The sequence below is a fragment of the Dendrobates tinctorius genome, unplaced genomic scaffold (genome assembly GCF_039654945.1).
Source record: "Dendrobates tinctorius isolate UK_male_01 unplaced genomic scaffold, ASM3965494v1 ptg000237l, whole genome shotgun sequence".
In the NCBI taxonomy this organism is placed as follows: domain Eukaryota; kingdom Metazoa; phylum Chordata; class Amphibia; order Anura; family Dendrobatidae; genus Dendrobates; species Dendrobates tinctorius.
Genome location: NW_027361904.1, coordinates 31,851 through 52,018, shown reverse-complemented (window position 1 = coordinate 52,018; position 20,168 = coordinate 31,851). Strand labels below are relative to the sequence as shown.

Below are 20,168 nucleotides of genomic sequence, written 5' to 3'. Positions count from 1 at the left end.
TATCGCCATCTGTAGGATTTTGGGTTCGCTCACTGGTCTCTTCTCATCCTCCAGACGGTTCCGTTTCTGAATCCACTGCAGACAGATGGGACCCTTCATTCGGGAGACCTCCATATTCTGCATGGTGTGTATGTAAACGATAGAAGAGACACAGAGCCCCTCCTTCCTGACTTGTGGGGGAGCACCGAAGATACATCCACAGACGAGCCGTTCATCGTGGTGAATTATGCCGTGACAAAGACCGACCCGGATTCTGCAGCTTCTTGGCCGGTGGTGGTGAGACGTGGCTCCTTCCCATCAGTACTTGGCGACCAAACTGCAGCGGTGGGAGAAACTCCGGACCTAGAACCGTTCACCGTCGGAATCAACCCCTACCTGAAACATTCTGTACACAAGCATCACACAGACCCCCGAGAGCCTGTAGTAACAATGTGCGTGGGGTGATGAGCCACAGCACCCCCATAACCCCAAAAAACTTAGGAAGAACACCCACAAAAAAAAACAAAAAACCCCGTACAGTGATTTTTGAACTTTTGTCCAAATTACATGCCTGTAATTGGGTTTTATCAAATATTTCACACTGTTTTGGCCTTAGACAGTCACTTAGTTCCCCTGCCATTTGTGAGTGAGTTAACTGAACACCCACCAGTGAGCTCGGCGTAACAGCTTGTAACTCTTTGATCTGTCTTCTTCTGGGACGCTTTACGACCACATGAAGGTTCAGCTCAATTTTGATGTGGTTTATAATCACAAATCAGGAAAGCAAACAAACAAACAAAAAAAGCGAGATTAGTTAACCGGCTTACTGCCAGATCGTTAGTTCATTCATTCTGCAATTTTTCAGGAAAATTAAAAAACTTAATACTATATTTTTTTTGATGAGACTAATTTCAAAGTTTTTCTTTTTTTTTTGGCCCAAAATACATGAAAATAAAAGAAAAAAAAAAAAAGAAAATACACCCCAAAAAAGGCATTCCAGAGACCGGGGAGCTGTATATTTTATACTATTATTACTATTCTACCTTATGAAGTAAAACTCCTCTGCTCTCTAATAACGAGAGAACTCTGCTCATCCTGTCCCAATCTACACATCAAAGGCGAGAGGTTAATGATGCACATCACAGATTCCAGCTGCCATATCGCTATGCCGACACATGATTCTGCCGCACAGTTCCTCGTACGTCTTACATACGCTCTGGTATTACCTGGTCTCGATAAATGTCGGATAATATACCAAGAATCGTCCTGGTTGGGGCCTCTGTACAGATAGGTCCATATATATTTGGACAGAGACAACATTTTTCTAATTTTGGTTCTAGACATTACCACAATGAATTTTAAACAAAACAATTCAGATGCAGTTGAAGTTCAGACTTTCAGCTTTCATAGAATCATAGAATCGTAGAGTTGGAAGGGACCTCCTGGTCCAACCTCCTGCTCAAAGCAGGATTCGCTAAATCATCCCAGTCAGATGTCTGTCCAGCCTCTGTTTGAAGACATCCATTGAAGGAGAACTCACCACTTCTCGTGGCAGCTTGTTCCACTCATTGATCACTAACTGTCAAAAAGTTTTTTCTAATATCTAATCTGTGCCTCCTCCTTTCATTTGAGGGTATCCACATTCAAATTGGATGAAGGGTTTAGGAGTTTCAGCTCCTTAACATGTGCCATCCTGTTTTTAAAGGGACCAAAAGTAATTGGACAATTGACTCCAAGGCTATTTCATGGACAGGTGTGGGCAATCCCTTGTTATGTCATTCTCAATTAAGCAGATAAAAGGCCTGGAGTTGATTTGAGGTGTGGTGCTTGCATTTGGAAGGTTTTGCTGTGAAGGAAACATACGGTCAAAGGAGCTCTCCATGCAGGTGAAACACCAAGGTTACTTACCGGTAGCCGGTTTTTCCGGAGCCCATGACGGCACACATGAGAGAGGGGATCCGCCCAGTCAGGACAGGAATCCTACTGAAGATAAAAGGGCGGTCGGTACCTCTCCCTCGCTTCAGTTGGTTTACAGAGCATGAGAGGCCCCCCGGGTTAGTACACATGGTAAAACTATCACATTATATCTAACTAAAAAAAAAACACCCAAACTATAGTGCACACCAAAGGAGTGAAAAGGGGGGGGAATATACAGGTGCCGTCATGGGCTCCGGAAAAACCGGCTACCGGTAAGTAACCTTGGTGTTTTCCCGTCTCCCATAACGGCACACATGAGAGACTTTTGTAGAGTAAGACACCTTAGGGAGGGACCACCGCTTGCAGCACCCTTCTACCAAAGGTTAGGTCAGTAGAGGAAGACAGATCAAGTCGGTAGTGCTTAAAAAAGGTGGAAGGTGAGGACCAAGTAGCGGCTTTACAAATTTGTTCAATTGATACCTCAGCCTTCTCTGCCCAGGAGGTAGCCACGGCTCCGGTGGAGTGAGCCTTGATGCCTTCTGGAATCGGAGCGCCACTTGCGGAGTAGGATAACATAATGGCCTCCCTGATCCATCTGGCAATGGTACTCTTAGCTACCCCGTGCCCTTTTCTACTACCCTGAAAGGCTACAAAAAGGGACTGATCTTTCCTCCACTGACTAGTTACTGACATATATTGTAATATGGCTCTTCTTACATCTAATGTATGGAACTTTTGCTCCCCAGGGTTTCTAGGATTGTTACAGAACGATGGCAAGGAGATCTCCTGAGTCCTATGAAACTTTTGGACTACCTTGGGGAGATAGGCCGGGTCTGGTCTTAGAACCACTCGGTCATCCAAGATCTGTGTATATGGAGGACATATAGACAGAGCTTGAAGGTCGCTGACTCTTCGGGCTGATGTTAAGGCTACCAGTAAGACAGTTTTAAGTGTAAGTAGCTTTGGTGACAGTTCTAGTAGTGGTTCAAAGGGGTCTTTGGTTAAGGCCTCTAAGACTAGGTTGAGGTCCCAGGGTGGTATCTTTGGGATAATGACCGGCCTTGACCTGCCACAGGACTTTATGAATCGGGACACCCACCTATTGGCTGCTAAGTTGCAGTTATATAGGTCCCCCAAAGCTGAGACTTGAACTTTGAGTGTGTTAGTGGCTAACCCCAGTTGTAGCCCCGACTGTAAGAACTCTAGGATAGGTCCCACTGGCACTACATCCCCCAAGGGTTCCCCCAGGAAGTCTAGGAACTTTTTCCACGTTCTACCGTAGATTTGGGATGTTATAGGTTTCCTACTTTTCAACAGGGTGGAGACTAACCCTGGAGAGAATCCCTGGCGACTTAGTAGAGCCATCTCAAATTCCAGGCTGCTAGATGGAAGCACCTCACCTGAGAGTGGACCACTGGTCCCTGGGAGAGCAGGTCTGGAATCTCCGGTAGTATCCATGGATCTGTCACTGACATAAGCCTCAGAAGGGAGAACCAAGGCCTTCTCGGCCAAGGCCAAAACGGAGCTATAAGAATTATTCTCGCTCGATCCTCCCTGATTTTCTGACCACTACTGGGATCATTGTTATCGGGGGAAATGCATAGGCCAGGATGAACTTCCAGGGTATTTGTAGGGCATCTACTGCGAAGGGGTTTTCCCTTGGGTTTAGTGAGCAGAACTTCCTGACCTTCTGGTTCTGTGCAGTAGCGAACAGGTCTATTTCTGGTTTGCCCCAGGCCTGAACTATTTGTTGGAAGACTTGGGGGTTTAGGGACCATTCCCCTTGTCTTAGTTGCCTGCGGCTCAGGAAGTCTGCCTGTATATTTTCTGCCCCCTTTATGTGCAGTGCTGTGATGGATAACAGATGTTGTTCTGCTAGCTGGAAGAGTAGATCTGATATTTGCATGAGGCCCCGAGATCTCGTTCCCCCCTGGTGATTGATGTAGGCTACTACTGCTTGATTGTCCGTCATGACCCGGGTGTGGTGGCCCCGAAGTAAGGGAAGGAAATGTTTCACGGCTTTTTCCACTGCCCATAGTTCTTTTACATTTGAACCGTGATCCCTTTCTAGCGAGGACCAGGTCCCCTGTATTGAGTGGGATCTCAGGTATGCTCCCCATCCTGTGGCACTCGCGTCTGTTGTAATGATGTCCTCGACTGGTTTTTGCCACGGGACACCGGCTGTTAGATTCTTTTCTACAGTCCACCAGAGCAGGGAATCTCTTACAGCCACTGAGAGACATAGTTTGCCTTCTAAATGCCCTTTTGTTTCTGTGCTGACAGAACTTCCCAATGTAGTTGCCTTAAGTGGTACTGCGCCCATGCTACTGTGGGTATGCATGATGTCAACGAGCCTAAAAGGGACATTGCGTTCCTCAGTGTCATATTTGGCCTTTGTATTGCTGTGCGACCTAGGCCCCTTATCTTGGTCACTTTGCTCTCTGGTAGGAGGCAGCGTTGCTGCTCGGAGTCCAATATCAACCCTAGGAAGGATTGCTCTTTTACTGGGGTTATCCTTGACTTGGGGATGTTTACTATCCATCCTAGTCCTACTAGAATTGCTATCACTTCCTTCACTTGATGTGTGCAGTGGGACTCCGACCTCCCTATTACAAGAAAGTCGTCTAGGTATGGGACGATCACTATGTCCCTGGATCGCAGAAAAGACATTACTTCGGCCATCACTTTGGTGAATACTCTGGGGGCTGTAGACAGGCCAAATGGAAGGGCTGCGTACTGGTAGTGTTTCACCTGCCCCTGGACATAGAGCGCTACTCTCAAATATTTTTGATACTCCCGATGAATTGGGATGTGATAGTAGGCATCTTTTAAGTCTATCACTGCCATGAGGCAATGCTGGAACAGGATCTTTGTGGCCGTGTTGACTGACTCCATTTTGAAGGAGCAATTGTCTACCCACTGATTGAGTCTCCTCAGGTTGACAATGGTTCTCCAAGAGCCGTCTGGTTTTTGTATTAAGAAGAGGGGGGAGTAGAACCCCCTTCCTTCTTCTTGCACTGGGACTTCCCGTAGGACTTGTTTTTTCACTAGTCCCAAGACTTCCGTCTCCAGGGCCAGCTGTTGCTCTTGGGCTTTCCTTCTGGGTGTCATTATGAAGGTATGCCTGGGCGACGGATGAATTTTATTTTTAAGTCGTCATTGATTATATTTAGGACCCATGTACTGGGGGAGATATTTGCCCAGGCAGAAAGGAAGAGAGAAAGCCTTCCCCCTACCTCCGGCCCAATGTCATTGGGGAGATTTTTTGGAGGAAGTGGAGGGCCCTTTAAACATATAGCCCTATCCTTTTCTTTCTTTAAAGTCCCAGCTTTTTCTATCTCCCGGGGGACGACCCCTGTTAAATCTACTCCTCCGAAAGGGCTGCTTTTTAGGCTCTCCCGGAAATCGGGGAAAGCTTTTCTTCCTATCCCCCGCATGTTCCAAAATCTCTTCTAGTTTTTCCCCGAAGAGGAATTGGCCATCGCATGGAATGGAACATAACCTATGCTTTGATGGTAAATCTCCAGGACACCCTTTAAGCCACAGGGATCGTCTTGCCACGTGTCATGATCCCAATGCAGGTTTTTGAGCTGCACACCGGGGGTTACTGTCTGGAGCTCTGTGCAGGTTTTGATCTGCACACTTGGGGTTAATGATTGTGGCCTCTTTCTGGTTCTGGGAGAGCTTCATAAACCTCTGGGTAGCTTCAATCCCTGCCAGTTATACTTTTGCCTTTGGTCTAGTGTGCTGACCCCCGTGTGCCTGTTTGTTGTTATAGCTTGTTTATATGGTTCTGACCCGATTCTGTTTCCCGTTGTGAGTTTGCCTGTTGATTTTGTACTGCGTTATTATCTGTGTATGACTCATTGCCTGTGACCTGACTACTCTCTGCTCGCCCCTCTGGTACCTTGCAGCTATCTCTGTGTGTGACTCATTGCCTGTGACCTGATTACTCTCTGCTCGCCCCTCTTGTACCTTGCAGCTATCTGTGTATGACTCATTGCCTGTGACCTGATTACTCTCTGCTCGCCCCTCTTGTACCTTGCAGCTATCTCTGTGTATGACTCATTGCCTGAGACCTGATTACTCTCTGCTCGCCCCTCTGGTACCTTGCAGCTATCTCTGTGTGTGACTCATTGCCTGTGACCTGACTACTCTCTGCTCGCCCCTCTGGTACCTTGCAGCTATCTCTGTGTGTGACTCATTGGCTACGTCCTGACTATTCTCCCTGTCTATGCCCCTTGGTAACTTTGTCTCACAGTTACTCTGCTAGGAATTGTCTTGCAGCTCCTAGCTCTGTGGAGTTTAAGCCACGCCTCTAGCAGTCACATGCTTCAGGCCCTGCAGCTCTGAAGTACGCATCTATTCGGTTGCTGCCCGCTCCACAGGTATCTTTGAGCACGCTTTCGCTTTACTCAGGACACGCGCACTGGCTCAGTGAGCAAGTTCAGTGCGGTGTCTTTGACACCGCGTTTGACAGGCTTGCTGCCCTAGCTGTCAATCTTGCGGAGTCTGCTAGGAAAGCCGCTGCTCCGTGCACCAGTGTCAAATTAGCCAGAATTTCGTCCCTAGGAACTCTATCCTTGATCTGGTCCTCTATTTGTTGCAGCCAGACCATGAGGGCACGAGCGGTACAGGTACCAGCTATCGCTGGTTTCAATCCACCTGCTGAAGCTTCCCAGATGTGCTTCAGGAAACAGTCTGCTTTTTTGTCAAGCGGGTCTTTCAACACGCCAGAGTCCTCTAATGGTAGGGATACCTTTTTTGAGGATCTGGCTACGGCCCCATCAATTTTTGGGTCTTTTTCCCAGGCTTCTGAATCCTTCTGCTCAAAAGGGTACCTCCTCTTTGATGCGGAAGGTAAGCCCCCTGACCTCTCCGGTTTTTTCCATTCCCTGTCAATTAGCGCTTTTATTTTATCATTTACAGGGAAGGTACGTTTTCGTTTTTCCTTCAGTCCTCCAAACATTACATCCTCTAATGATTTGGGAGCTTTTTCCTCTTTACGGCCCATTGTAGCCCTAATTGCTCTGACCAGTTTTTCCACATCCTCTGTTGGGAAACATGGACGGCCGCCTATATCGCTGTCCGAGGAGGATTCTGAGGACCGAGTAGAGGAAGAGGAGGTGGAGGGGGACAAGGATACATCCCGCCCCTTCTGCCTTGGCGAGGCCTCTGAATCGGAGCTTCTTCTACGATCTCTTTTATCTTTCTTTTTAAGGGCTGCCTTTAGGGAACCTTTCACCTCCTGTTGAATTAACTGTTTAAGGCTAGTCACCAAATCAGGGGTCTCCTCCTGTATAGTTTTATTTATACAGTCAGCGCAGAGGTCTTTCTGCCACTGATCTGCCAGCGGGTTTTTACATAGGGCGCATTCTCCATTTTTGGTTTTGCTGCTGGCCTTCTTCGACCCCTAGTGATCAAACAGAGAAAAAGGAACCCCGTTACCATAAGGGTGACATTCACGTAGATCACTCACCACCGCTGTCAATCAGGGGTACCGATCTCGGAGGCTCCTCAGATGCACTCGTGACGTTTCTCCTGGACGTCTCAGTCATGCCGATTGCGTTTATGACTGCCGCTCCCACCACTCGAGCGACTGCTCCTGGTATGTTGGCGGCTCGGCCTGGCATCTGGCGAGAGGTTTTGCTGCTGACGCTGCTCGTCTTGCCCCACTTCCATCATGAAGTCTTGGGCATGAGTGCGTCTTCTGTGGTCATCCCCCTTTTGTAAGGGGGATCCACTGCACTCTCCGCCTCCTCCGGTTACTCCACAGCCCCTCCCCCCCCCGATCTCCTTTCGCCGGCCGGCGTTATTTGCTATGGGCGCCGCCTCCCGACGTCATGCAGGCACGCCCCCTCCCAGCGTGCCCTGCGCATGACGTCAGGGGAGCGCGACCCAGAAGTGGCCGTTCCCTGACGCTCCTGGATGCGGCAGAGAGGGAGAGGGCGGCGCAGCAGCCACGGCAGAACCCCAGGCTGTGCTGCTCCTGCGCCCGCTCGGACGCTGAGCCCCCGGGGGACCCGCGGACGGCGCTTCCCTCCCCCGACGCACAGGACCTTGCCTGTTCTTCCATGCCGGCACGAGAGAGGGGCAGGTACGTCTTCAGTACACGGGTCCCTGTCAGGACAGGAAACCCAACTGAAGGGAGGGAGAGGTACCGCCCTTTTATCTTCAGTAGTGTTCCTGTCCTGACTGGGCAGATCCCCTCTCTCATGTGTGCCGTCATGGGAGACGGGAAAACAAGCCATCCTTGAGCTGCAAAAACAGAAAAAACCCATCCGAGAAATTGCTACAACATTAGGAGTGGCAAAATCTACAGTTTGGTACATCCTGAGAAAGAAAGCACTGGTGAACTCATCAATGCAAAAAGACCTGGGCGCCCACGGAAGACAACAGTGGTGGATGATCGCAGAATAATCTCCATGGTGAAAAGAAACCCCTTCACAACAACCAACCAAGTGAACAACACTCTCCAGGAGGTATCAATATCCAAATCTACCATAAAGAGAAGACTGCATGAAAGTAAATACAGAGGGTTCACTGCACGGTGCAAGCCACTCATAAGCATCAAGAATAAAAAGGCTAGACTGGACGTTGCTAAAAACATCTAAAAAAGCCAGCACAGTTCTGGAAGAACATTCTTTGGATAGATGAAACCAAGATCAACCTCTACCAGAATGATGGAAAGAGAAAAGTATGGCGAAGGCGTGGTACAGCTCATGATCCAAAGCATACCACATCATCTGTAAAACATGGTGGAGGCAGTGTGATGGCTTGGGCATGCATGGCTGCCAGTGGCACTGGGCCACTAGTGTTTATTGATGATGTGACACAGGACAGAAGCAGCCGAATGAATTCTGAGGTATTCAGAGCCATACTGTGTGCTCAGATGCAGCCAAACTGATTGGCCTTGTTTTGGGTCATTGTCGATCTGTAGTATGAAACGACGACCAAAGCAACCCAGGAGTTTATTAAAGCAAAGAAGTGGAATATTCTTGAATGGCCAAGTCAGTCACCTGATCTCAACCCAATTGAGCATGTATTTCACTTGTTAAAGACTAAACTTCAGACAGAAAGGCCCACAAACCAACAGCAACTGAAAACCACCGCAGTGAAGGCCTGGCAGAGCATCAAAAAGGAGGAAACACAGCGTCTGGTGATGTCCATGAGTTCAAGACTTCAGGCAGTCATTGCCAACAAAGGGTTTACAACCAAGTACTAGAAATGAACATTTTATTTACAATTATTTAATCTGTCCAATTACTTTTGGTCCCTTTAAAAACAGGATGGCACATGTTAAAGTGCCGACACTCCTAAACCCTTCATCCAATTTGAATGTGGATACCCTCAAATGAAAGCTGAAAGTCTGAACTTCAACTGCATCTGAATTGTTTTGCTCAAAATTCATTGTGGTAATGTCTAGAACCAAAATTAGAAAAATGTTGTCTCTGTCCAAATATATATGGACCCAGCTGTATGTGACTAATGGGGGCTTCTCAGTGACTTTCCAGGGGTCCTAAATATGAGTACAGGAAGAATCCAGAAACCGGAAAAATTGAGCTTCAGTATTTTAATGACATTTGCCTCAGTTTAATTCTTACTCTTTACATTTATTGCATAAGTCTGACCCCGTAATGCTGTGTAGTGAGGATATACATGGTGCAAAGCAAGAGAAAGACGCAAAGATCACTGCAGAAAGGAAGGAAAATGGCGCCATATACAGAACAGATTGCCGAAAGCAGAGACGGAGGAGGCAGAAGTAGCTCCATCGCCCGTATTATCTGCTTTGAGGATTAAGGTACTGTCACACTTAGCGATGCACCAGCGATCCCGACCAGCGATATGACGCGGTCAGGATCGCTGATACATCGCTAAGTGGTCGCTAGTGAGCTGCCACACAGGCAGATCTCACCAGCGACATCGCAGGGGTGGGGGTCGCTACTTACCTGTCAGACGAGGCGATCCTGACGTCCTCCCGCCCGCGTCCACGCGTCGCTCGTCTCCACAGCAGGAAGCCCAGCAGGAAGCTGACGACAAGAAACGGCCCAGGACGTTCTCGCGTGATCCGCGATAACCAGCGGGGGAGCGGTCGGAGGTAAGTATCAGACATAGCGATATCGCTAGCAATATCGCTGCTACGTCACAAAAACCAGTGACGTTATAGCGATATTGCTAGCGATATCGCTTAGTGTGACAGGCCCTTTACTCTGATACAGAGATCCAAATCCACAAAATACAAAGCTACTATGATAAAAACATGCAGAGAGCTCCCCCTAGTGGTGGCTGCAGAGATTAATGATAAGATTCTGTCTGCAGTCACCACTAGGGGGAGCTCCCTGTATACAGAGATACACAAGATTCTGTCTGCAGTCACCACTAGGGGGAGCTCCCTGTATACAGAGATACACAAGATTCTGTCTGCAGCCACCACTAGGGGGAGCTCCTTGTATACAGAGATTCATGATAAGATCCTGCCTGCAGTCACCACTAGAGGCAGCTCCCTGTATACAGAGATACATGATAAGATCCTGTCTGCAGCCTCCAGTAGGGGGGAGCTCCCTGTATACAGAGATACATGATAAGATCCTGTCTGCAGCCATCACTAGGGGGAGCTCCCTGTATACAGAGATACATGATATGATCCTGTCTTCAGCCACCACTAGGGGGAGCTCCCTGTATACTGTCAAACGTTGACACTCCCCCTAGTGGTGGCTGCAGACTTTTTTTTTTTTTTTAATAAACATTTCACTTCGTTGTTCCAGGGCATTTGGGGATTGTTATTAAGGATGTCAAGGCTGCTATGACATTACGTATTCTGGAATGAATCCACACAGGATTATGTTTAGTGATGGTGTTTGGAGGCCGGGTGTCGGCCATTATTGGTGAGCTTGGTAACTGTAGTAAGCAGAGAAGGGGCCGGCGTCCCACCACACTTTACCCCGACTCTTTATCAGTTTTATATAAATTAAAGGCACAGAACATCTTATAAAGCCAAACAGGAGAACTCCAGGCAGTTGCACGAGGCACATAGGGCAAATCACAGCGGCTCCATGCACTTGGATTAACCATCGAGTTGCTGCTGTAATATGCAGGGGAGGCCGCAGAGCAGGGGGAGGGCGTAGCGCAGGGATTTACAGACTAAACCCTCTTGGGTAGAGGAGAAATAACGATGCAAATGTGTCTCAGCCATACGACAACATGTACATCAGTCTCACAGTACGAGGGGCAGGTGACACCAGCGTCGTCCGCTGCACGTTCCTGAGATGTGGGGCATAAGAGGCTCTTGATGATCAACAACCCAAATAAGAAAAATTAATCCGAAATGTCTGACAACATCGCAGAAGATCATTTAACACTGTCCAAGAATAATTAAAATAGAAAAAAAAAAAAAAAAGCATTCACTTCAATGGAGCGGAGCTGCAATACCTGACACAGCCTGCGCACAGGCGGTGGTGCCGTGTGTGGAAGAAAGCCGCCATGTATTCCTAAGTCTGGACTTCTCCCATAAGGATCTCCTGACAGAGCTCAGAGGTGACGGCCGCTGGGAATACCTTCACTATTGTCACCTGCGGCGATACAGATGGGGGTTGTGATCCGGACTCTCTGCATAGTGTCTATAGGTCAGGGGTGAGACGTCTCCCGTATACGGCGGCCGCGCAGTATCAGGATCCATCCATGCGGCCCGTCTGCTGCTCGGCCTGTCGCCGGGTGGGTCATGCAGTAACATATTTTGGGACAAGGATACACGGGTGTCAGGCAGCTGGGGGGCCAGGCTCTCGCCCTATTGGGGTAAATACCCTCCTTGCCTCGCAGATTGAGGTAAATAAGTTTTTTGCTCGTCGTTCACAGCGTCCCTCTGTGACGGTCCGTCGGGATTTACATCATGTCCGTCACTGAAGCCAGCGAGCTGCAGGATCTGAGCGGGGGGCTCCTGCACTCGGCCTCCGTCCTCCCGGGTGAAATGCTGCTTAAAATACTGACTGGGGGTCTCTGCCTCCTCCTCAGGAACCGGCGGCTGCTCGTCAGGTCTCTCCTCAGAAATGAGCAGCGGTTGGGTGGACTCTGATCTGGAGAACATTGGGGTCTGACCTTGGTAGCCCCCCATAATGACGGTGGAGTACTGCACGGTGCTGGACGTGCTCTGCGCGCAGGAGATGCCGTCGCTCTCAGAGACGCTGAGCTGCGGGGACGATAAGCAGGAGGAGCCCCCGATGCCGCTGCTCAGCCCCTCCGACGTGGCCGTCTTCATCTGATCCACAGACTTTAGGTCCTGATCGTCGTACGGCTTCTCATCCGCGGTTATCTTCACCACGCTGACGTCTGTGAACGGACCCTCCTGAAACGGGTTCGGTTTGGATCCATGCTGCAGGACGGAAACGACAGACATTACAATGTTGTGGGGGCAATGTGGGGGCGCTGGGCACGTAATGCCCGAGGTTGGTTAATGCTGCTGTCAGTACCTGACACGTCATTTATTTCATCAAAACCAGGGCAACACCGGTCTATGGGACACCGGGGGGGGTTCAGCCGCACCAGTCTACGGGACACTGGGGGGGGGGCGCGGGGTGGTTCAGCCACACCGTTCTACTGGATACCGGGGTGGGGGTTCAGCCACACCAGTCTACGGGACATCGGGGGGGGGGGGGGGTTCAGCCGCACCAGTTAATGGGATAACTGGGGGGGATTCAGCCGCACCAGTCTATAGAATAGCGGGGGTTCAGCCGCATCAGTTGAGCGAGCGGAGGACAGATGTGTTGCGGTTATTGTAGCAGATGCCATGTTTTTGTAATCTTGTTGCGCTTTCTGCCAGTCCGTTATATAAAGACTTCAGCTCATCCTGATCCTCCTGCTGCAGGCTGTGCAGATCTGCACAGCCTGAAGCAGGAATGACATTGATGGCGTCATGTCGGCAGAGGACCTAGTGCTGTCAGTGAGACCGGCCTGAAACAAGAGGGGCATGTGCGGGGGATTGGCACAGATGCCATTTTTGGTTTTGGGCTGTCAGGGGGGCAGCGCTGGTGTCTCAGATCTCGTGCACACTGAATGGAGCTGCGCTCTTACCCGGCTGGGGGTCTGTGGAGACCACTGGGCAATGTTACTCTTAGAAGGATCCGGAACATTTGGCCAAATGTGCTTCTTAATCCTAAAGAAGGCGAAAAATAAAATCACGTGACGTAGAGTGACATTACTCCTCCCGGGGCCCCGCGCTCCCCCCACAGCGATCGTAAGACCCCGATACTTACTGCTCTCTCTTATTACAAAACAGGAAGCACAGGACCAGGATGAGCACCAGGAAGCCGAGACACGAGGACACCACGATGGCCTCCACCTCCCCACTATCTGCGGAGACATTGCAAAGATGGAGATCACGGCTCATTAATAAATATGTGCAGATTCTCTTTACAGGGAGCGCACAATGGAGAGGAAAGACTGAAGCAGCGACTCCCACGATGGCGTGAGGGGAAGAAAGACGGCGCCAGCGACTCCCACGGTGGCGTGAGGGGAAGAAAGACGGCGCCAGCGACTCCCACGGTGGAGCGAGGGGACAGAGACGGCGCCAGCGACTCCCACGGTGGCGCGAGGGGACAGAGACGGCGCCAGCGACTCCCACGGTGGCGCGAGGGGACAGAGACGGCGCCAGCGACTCCCACGGTGGCGCGAGGGGACAGAGACGGCGCCAGCGACTCCCACGGTGGCGCGAGGGGACAGAGACGGCGCCAGCGACTCCCACGGTGGCGCGAGGGGACAGAGACGGCGCCAGCGACTCCCACGGTGGCGCGAGGGGACAGAGACGGCGCCAGCGACTCCCACGGTGGCGCGAGGGGACAGAGACGGCGCCAGCGACTCCCACGGTGGCGCGAGGGGACAGAGACGGCGCCAGCGACTCCCACGGTGGCGCGAGGGGACAGAGACGGCGCCAGCGACTCCCACGGTGGCGCGAGGGGGAAGAGACTGCGCCAGCGACTCCCACGGTGGCGCGAGGGGGAAGAGACTGCGCCAGCGACTCCCACGGTGGAGCGAGGGGGAAGAGACGGCGCCAGCGACTCCCACGGTGGCGCGAGGGGACAGAGACGGCGCCAGCGACTCCCACGGTGGCGCGAGGGGACAGAGACGGCGCCAGCGACTCCCACGGTGGCGCGAGGGGACAGAGACGGCGCCAGCGACTCCCACGGTGGCGCGAGGGGACAGAGACGGCGCCAGCGACTCCCACGGTGGCGCGAGGGGACAGAGACGGCGCCAGCGACTCCCACGGTGGCGCGAGGGGACAGAGACGGCGCCAGCGACTCCCACGGTGGCGCGAGGGGACAGAGACGGCGCCAGCGACTCCCACGGTGGCGCGAGGGGACAGAGACGGCGCCAGCGACTCCCACGGTGGCGCGAGGGGACAGAGACGGCGCCAGCGACTCCCACGGTGGCGCGAGGGGGAAGAGACTGCGCCAGCGACTCCCACGGTGGCGCGAGGGGGAAGAGACTGCGCCAGCGACTCCCACGGTGGAGCGAGGGGGAAGAGACGGCGCCAGCGACTCCCACGGTGGCGCGAGGGGGAAGAGACGGCGCCAGCGACTCCCACGGTGGCGCGAGGGGGAAGAGACGGCGCCAGCGACTCCCACGGTGGCGCGAGGGGGAAGAGACGGCGCCAGCGACTCCCACGGTGGCGCGAGGGGACGAGACGGCGCCACCGACTCCCACGGTGGCGTGAGGGGACGAGATGGCGCGAGGGGACGAGATGGCGCCACGACTCCCACGGTGGCGCGAGGGGAAGAGAGACGGCGCCAGCGACTCCCACGGTGGCGCGAGGGGAAGAGAGACGGCGCCAGCGACTCCCACGGTGGCGCGAGGGGAAGAGAGACGGCGCCAGCGACTCCCACGGTGGTGCGAGGGGAAGAGAGACGGCGCCAGCGACTCCCACGGTGGCGCGAGGGGGAAGAGACTGCGCCAGCGACTCCCACGGTGGAGCGAGGGGGAAGAGACGGCGCCAGCGACTCCCACGGTGGAGCGAGGGGGAAGAGACGGCGCCAGCGACTCCCACGGTGGAGCGAGGGGGAAGAGACGGCGCCAGCGACTCCCACGGTGGCGCGAGGGGACGAGACGGCGCCACCGACTCCCACGGTGGCGTGAGGGGACGAGATGGCGCGAGGGGACGAGATGGCGCGAGGGGACGAGATGGCGCCACGACTCCCACGGTGGCGCGAGGGGAAGAGAGACGGCGCCAGCGACTCCCACGGTGGCGCGAGGGGAAGAGAGACGGCGCCAGCGACTCCCACGGTGGCGCGAGGGGAAGAGAGACGGCGCCAGCGACTCCCACGGTGGCGCGAGGGGAAGAGAGACGGCGCCAGCGACTCCCACGGTGGCGCGAGGGGAAGAGAGACGGCGCCAGCGACTCCCACGGTGGTGCGAGGGGAAGAGAGACGGCGCCAGCGACTCCCACGGTGGCGCGAGGGGACAGAGACAGCGCCAGCGACTCCCACGGTGGCGCGAGGGGACGAGACGGCGCCAGCGACTCCCACGGTGGCGCGAGGGGAAGAGAGACGGCGCCAGCGACTCCCACGGTGGCGCGAGGGGAAGAGAGACGGCGCCAGCGACTCCCACGGTGGCGCGAGGGGAAGAGAGACGGCGCCAGCGACTCCCACGGTGGTGCGAGGGGAAGAGAGACGGCGCCAGCGACTCCCACGGTGGTGCGAGGGGAAGAGACGGCGCCAGCGACTCCCACGGTGGCGCGAGGGGAAGAGACTCCCACGGTGGTGCGAGGGGAAGAGAGACGGCGCCAGCGACTCCCACGGTGGTGCGAGGGGAAGAGAGACGGCGCCAGCGACTCCCACGGTGGTGCGAGGGGAAGAGAGACGGCGCCAGCGACTCCCACGGTGGTGCGAGGGGAAGAGAGACGGCGCCAGCGACTCCCACGGTGGTGCGAGGGGAAGAGAGACGGCGCCAGCGACTCCCACGGTGGTGCGAGGGGAAGAGAGACGGCGCCAGTGACCCCCACGGAGATGCCAGGGGAAGAGACAGCACCAGCGATTCTCAAAGTGGTGCAGAGGAACAGGTGGCGGCAGTGACTCCCACAGTGGAGCAGGGGCAGAGACAATGGCGATTCCCGCGAGGTTCTGTGGCTTTTTTAGATGGTACAATAGCGCTCTCTAAACCGCAATATCTAGAAAAACTAAATTTGTGTTGATCCTGCTCATGAAGGAGGCTCTTACCGAACGGCAGGGTGGTGAAGCTCAGTGGCAGCCCGGCCTTCCCGCCTTCCTCGGTGTTCGCGGTCACAGACACGCTGTAAGCGGTTTTAGCGGCTAAGGATTTCAGAGTGTACTCCGTTACTGTTGCATTCACTGGGATAACTGGAAAACAAGACGAATTACGAGTTACCGTGTATCCCGTGATGGAGGAACTGACCAGCACTACTGTGACCGGGACTCTCATCTCGTACATGTTGTGCACGCAGCCTGTGGATCTAAAGTGCTCTGCAGCTCTCCATGTGTTGGAGAACCTCTAAGGCAGGGGCACAGTGCAGTGTGATGTGGGGAGACTCTTACCCTTGGGGGTGCCATAGTTGTCCCCATACTTTATGGTGTAGTTGGTGATGAAACCGTTTTGCTTTGACAGAGGGACCGGCTTCCACATCAGGGTCACCCACGTTTTCCCGGTGAACTTCGTCTGGACGGCGGGTCCAATTGTAGGAGCTGGAAACAATACAGGAATGATGTGAGACTATGCTTACACTCAGGGAGCGGCCCACGGCCCCCCACAATCCTCCTTACCCCCTTGCTGCAGGTAGGCTGCCACGGTCCCGGATCTCTCCTGCCCGTCTCTGTGCAGCACGTTCAGTCTGATCAGGTAAAGTACAAACGGCCCAATGTCACCTGGAGAGAAAGAATGGCGGTCACAGCCAGAGAGCAGATGTGTGCTGCACAGGGTCACTGCGCAGGATCACCCACGTCTATGTGGACCCTATGACTTCTATGGGACACTGTAGACATGCTTTTATCTGTGCAGCGAAGGTAGGAGGCGAGCTGTGACCATCTACTGACTTCTAGGAGAGAGTGCTGTGAGCGTGCTCTGTGCAGCGGTCCATGTGCAGTGAGGGGAAGGAGGCTGTTGTGAACTCATTTTCTGGTTTACCTCTGGCTTCTGGTGAGGGTGGTGGAGCTGGCTGTGTTGACAGAGGAGTCGTGAGGTCTCCATCCGGGCTCCCTCTAGTGGTGACAGTAGGTAAAGAAGCTGATCTAAATTGCAGAGACCTGCCACCTGAGGAGGAGGACTGTGAGTGGACATCAGGAGTCTCTGACTGGATTTAAGACAGCCGACTCCCTAATTTTGTGCTGGTGATTTTCCTGCCCTGAGGTACTGGTTTCCAGTTCTGTTCCTGCCTTCACATGTTAAGTGTGCTCTGCTATTTTTTCACATGAGATTTGGTCTGGTTTACTCAGTTTTTGTGGTCAGCCAGCCCCTGCTGGTGCTGTGCTGAATTTCCATTCTTATGTCTCTTTATGCCAGTTTGCTTTTTGTCCCTGATCAGATTGGTCTCTTTTTGCTCTGTCTTCACAATATACCAGAGTGCTGATATAGGGAATTGAAGTCTGGCGACTTCAGAAAGTGTTGGACATTTTTTGGCAGGATTTTGTGCGGATTGCAGACAGCATCTTTCCTTCCCAGTTAGTGTGGGGCCCATCGTTAGCTCAGCCTATTTTTCTGTTTGTGTTTTCATCTTGTCTCACCGACAATACATGTTTGGGGGCTGTCCATTGCTTTGAGGTCTGCTCTGGGGCAGTTTAGATATCCCCTTTTCTTGCTTTAGGCTTATTTAGCTCTCCGGCTGTGACGAGGCGTCTAGGATCATCGTAGGTACGCTCCACGGCTACTGCTAGTTGTGTGGATAGGATCAGGGGTCTGCAATCCGCTTAGTTACCAACCACATTGGCTTTCTGTGGCTTAGCTTGTTTTTCCTCCTCGGTGACTCATTCATAACAGAATCACCAGCCATACCGCAGATTCTAGGGTACTCAAAAGCAGGAAAAAAAATAAATAAAAATAATTGTAAAAAAAAAAAAAAAAGTGTCAATTTTTTTTTTTTTAAAATATGTATTTTTTTTCTCTGGGGCCGTAGGAGGATTTTTTCCTTAATGGAGATTAAGCAATTGTCTGATCGTGTGGAGCAGCTCGCTGCTGAAGTGCGGGGAATTTCCGCCTATCTCGCTCAATCACATGCTGTTGAACCAAAAATCCCTACTCCTGATGTGTTTTCTGGGGATCGGTCTAAATTTTTGAATTTTAAGAATAATTGTAAATTATTTCTTGCCTTGAAGCCTAACTCATCGGGGAGCTCTGCGCAGCAGGTTAAAATTGTCATCTCCTTCCTGCGCGGCGATCCCCAGAATTGGGCGTTTTCTTTGACACCTGAAAATCCTATTCTGACTGATGTGGATGCATTTTTTCAAGCCTTGGGGTTGTTGTATGATGAACCTAATGCTATTGATCAGGCTGAGAAAGCCCTATTGGCATTGAACGAGGGACAGGATTCTGCAGAGTTATACTGTCAAAAATTCCGAAAGTGGGCGGTCCTTACTACATGGAATGATGGTGCCTTGGCAGCTCTCTTTCGCAAGGGTTTATCAGAAACCGTAAAAGATGTTATGGTGGGATTTACTGTTCCCTCTGATCTTGACGATTCTATGTCATTAGCCATGCAAGTTGATCGGCGTTTACATGAACGTAAAACTACACGAGAGGTGTTGCCACCTTTTCAACAAATGTCTGAACCTATGCAATGTGATAGGGTTTTGTCTAGGGTCCAACGTCAGGAGTTTAGAAGGCGTAATAAGCTGTGTTTTTTCTGTGGAGACGTCTCATACTATTTCTGTCTGCCCTAAACGAGAGAAACGTTTTGCTCACACATTTGCTGTGGGTGGTGTACAACCTAAGTTTATTTTGGCAATTACTCTGATCTGCTCCTTATCCACATTTTCTGCCAAGGCTTTTGTGGATTCAGGAGCAGCTTTGAATCTGATGGATTTGGATTTTGCTAAACTTTGTGGTTTTCCCATGATACCTCTGCGGACGCCTATTCCTTTGAGGGGTATTGATGCTACTCCTTTGGCGGAGAATAAACCTCACTTTTGGACCCAGGTGATAATGCGGGTCGCCCCAGACCACCAAGAAAATTGCAGATTTTTGGTGTTGCATAATTTGCATGATACTATTGTTCTGGGTTTTCCCTGGTTGCAAATCCATAATCCAGTTTTGGATTGGAAATCTGTCTGTGGTGAGTTGGGGCTGTCGGTGTGCTCTTGTTGACACTCCTGTTTTCTCCACCTCTCCCCAGTCTCATGATGTTCCTGACTATTTGGCTGATTTTTATGATGTATTTAGTGACAGTAAGTCTGCATCCCTGCCTCCTCATAGGAGTTATGACTGTGCAATTGAGTTGAGGCCTGGGTGTAAAATTTCCCAAGGGTCAACTTTTCAATTTATCTGTACCCGAGCATGAGGCTATGCGATCCTATATTAAGGAGTCGTTGGAGAAGGGTCATATTGAACCATCCTCTTCACGCTTGGGTGCTGGTTTTTTTTTTCGTGGCTAAGATAGTTCATTAAGGCCTTGTATTGACTATCGTTCCCTTAACAAGATTACGGATAAATATCAGTATCCGTTACCCCTGATATCTGATTTATTCTCCAGAGTTAAAGGTGCTTGCTGGTTTACTAAGCTTGACCTCAGGGGGGCATATAATCTTATTCGCATCAAGCATGGGGATGAATGGAAGACGGCTTTTAATACTCCGGAGGGACATTTTGAGTACCTGGTGATGCCTTTTGGGCTCACTAATGCCCCTTCTGTCTTCCGGGACTTTGTGGATAGGTTTTTTGTTCATCTATCTGGATGACATTTTGATCTTTTCCAGTGATTGGGATTCTCATGTGGAACATGTTCGGACTGTGTTCTGGATTTTGAGGGAGAATTCCCTGTATGTTAAGGGATCGAAATGCCTTTTTGGGGTACAGAGGATTTCATTTTTGGGATTTATTTTGTCTCCGTCAACTATTGAAATGGACCCGGCCAAGGTACAGGCCATTTATGATTGGGTTCAGCCCACTTCTTTGAAGGCCCTCCAGAAGTTTTTGGGTTTTGCTAATTTTTATCGTAAATTTATAGGTAATTTTTCTGGTATTGTCAAACCACTGACTGATCTGACCAAGAAGGGCGCTGATGTGCTGAATTGGTCTCCAGAGGCTGCTTTGGCATTTCAGGAGCTGAAGCGGAGGTTCACTTC

General features: G+C 51.8%; 2 protein-coding genes across 3 annotated transcripts in view; one reads left to right on the top strand and one right to left on the bottom strand.

Annotated features, from left to right (window-relative positions):
- The window catches only part of LOC141060409 (interleukin-31 receptor subunit alpha-like), an 83,282-nt gene extending 82,444 nt beyond the window's left edge, over positions 1–838 (top strand). The window contains exon 18 of the mRNA XM_073556647.1: positions 55–838. Within this exon, the coding sequence (XP_073412748.1) occupies positions 55–444 (390 nt within the window). The 3' untranslated portion in view covers positions 445–838. The remainder of the gene's footprint in view (positions 1–54) is intronic.
- Positions 839–9,454: 8,616 nt separating this feature from the next.
- The window catches only part of IL6ST (interleukin 6 cytokine family signal transducer), a 28,282-nt gene continuing 17,568 nt past the window's right edge, over positions 9,455–20,168 (bottom strand). For both annotated transcript variants that reach the window (XM_073556645.1, XM_073556646.1), the window contains 6 exons: positions 16,659–16,760; positions 16,434–16,580; positions 16,098–16,238; positions 13,143–13,239; positions 12,961–13,042; positions 9,455–12,262 (listed from right to left, as the gene is read on the bottom strand). In XM_073556645.1, coding sequence (XP_073412746.1) covers positions 11,681–12,262; positions 12,961–13,042; positions 13,143–13,239; positions 16,098–16,238; positions 16,434–16,580; positions 16,659–16,760 — 1,151 coding nt within the window. In that variant the 3' untranslated portion in view covers positions 9,455–11,680. The remainder of the gene's footprint in view (positions 12,263–12,960; positions 13,043–13,142; positions 13,240–16,097; positions 16,239–16,433; positions 16,581–16,658; positions 16,761–20,168) is intronic.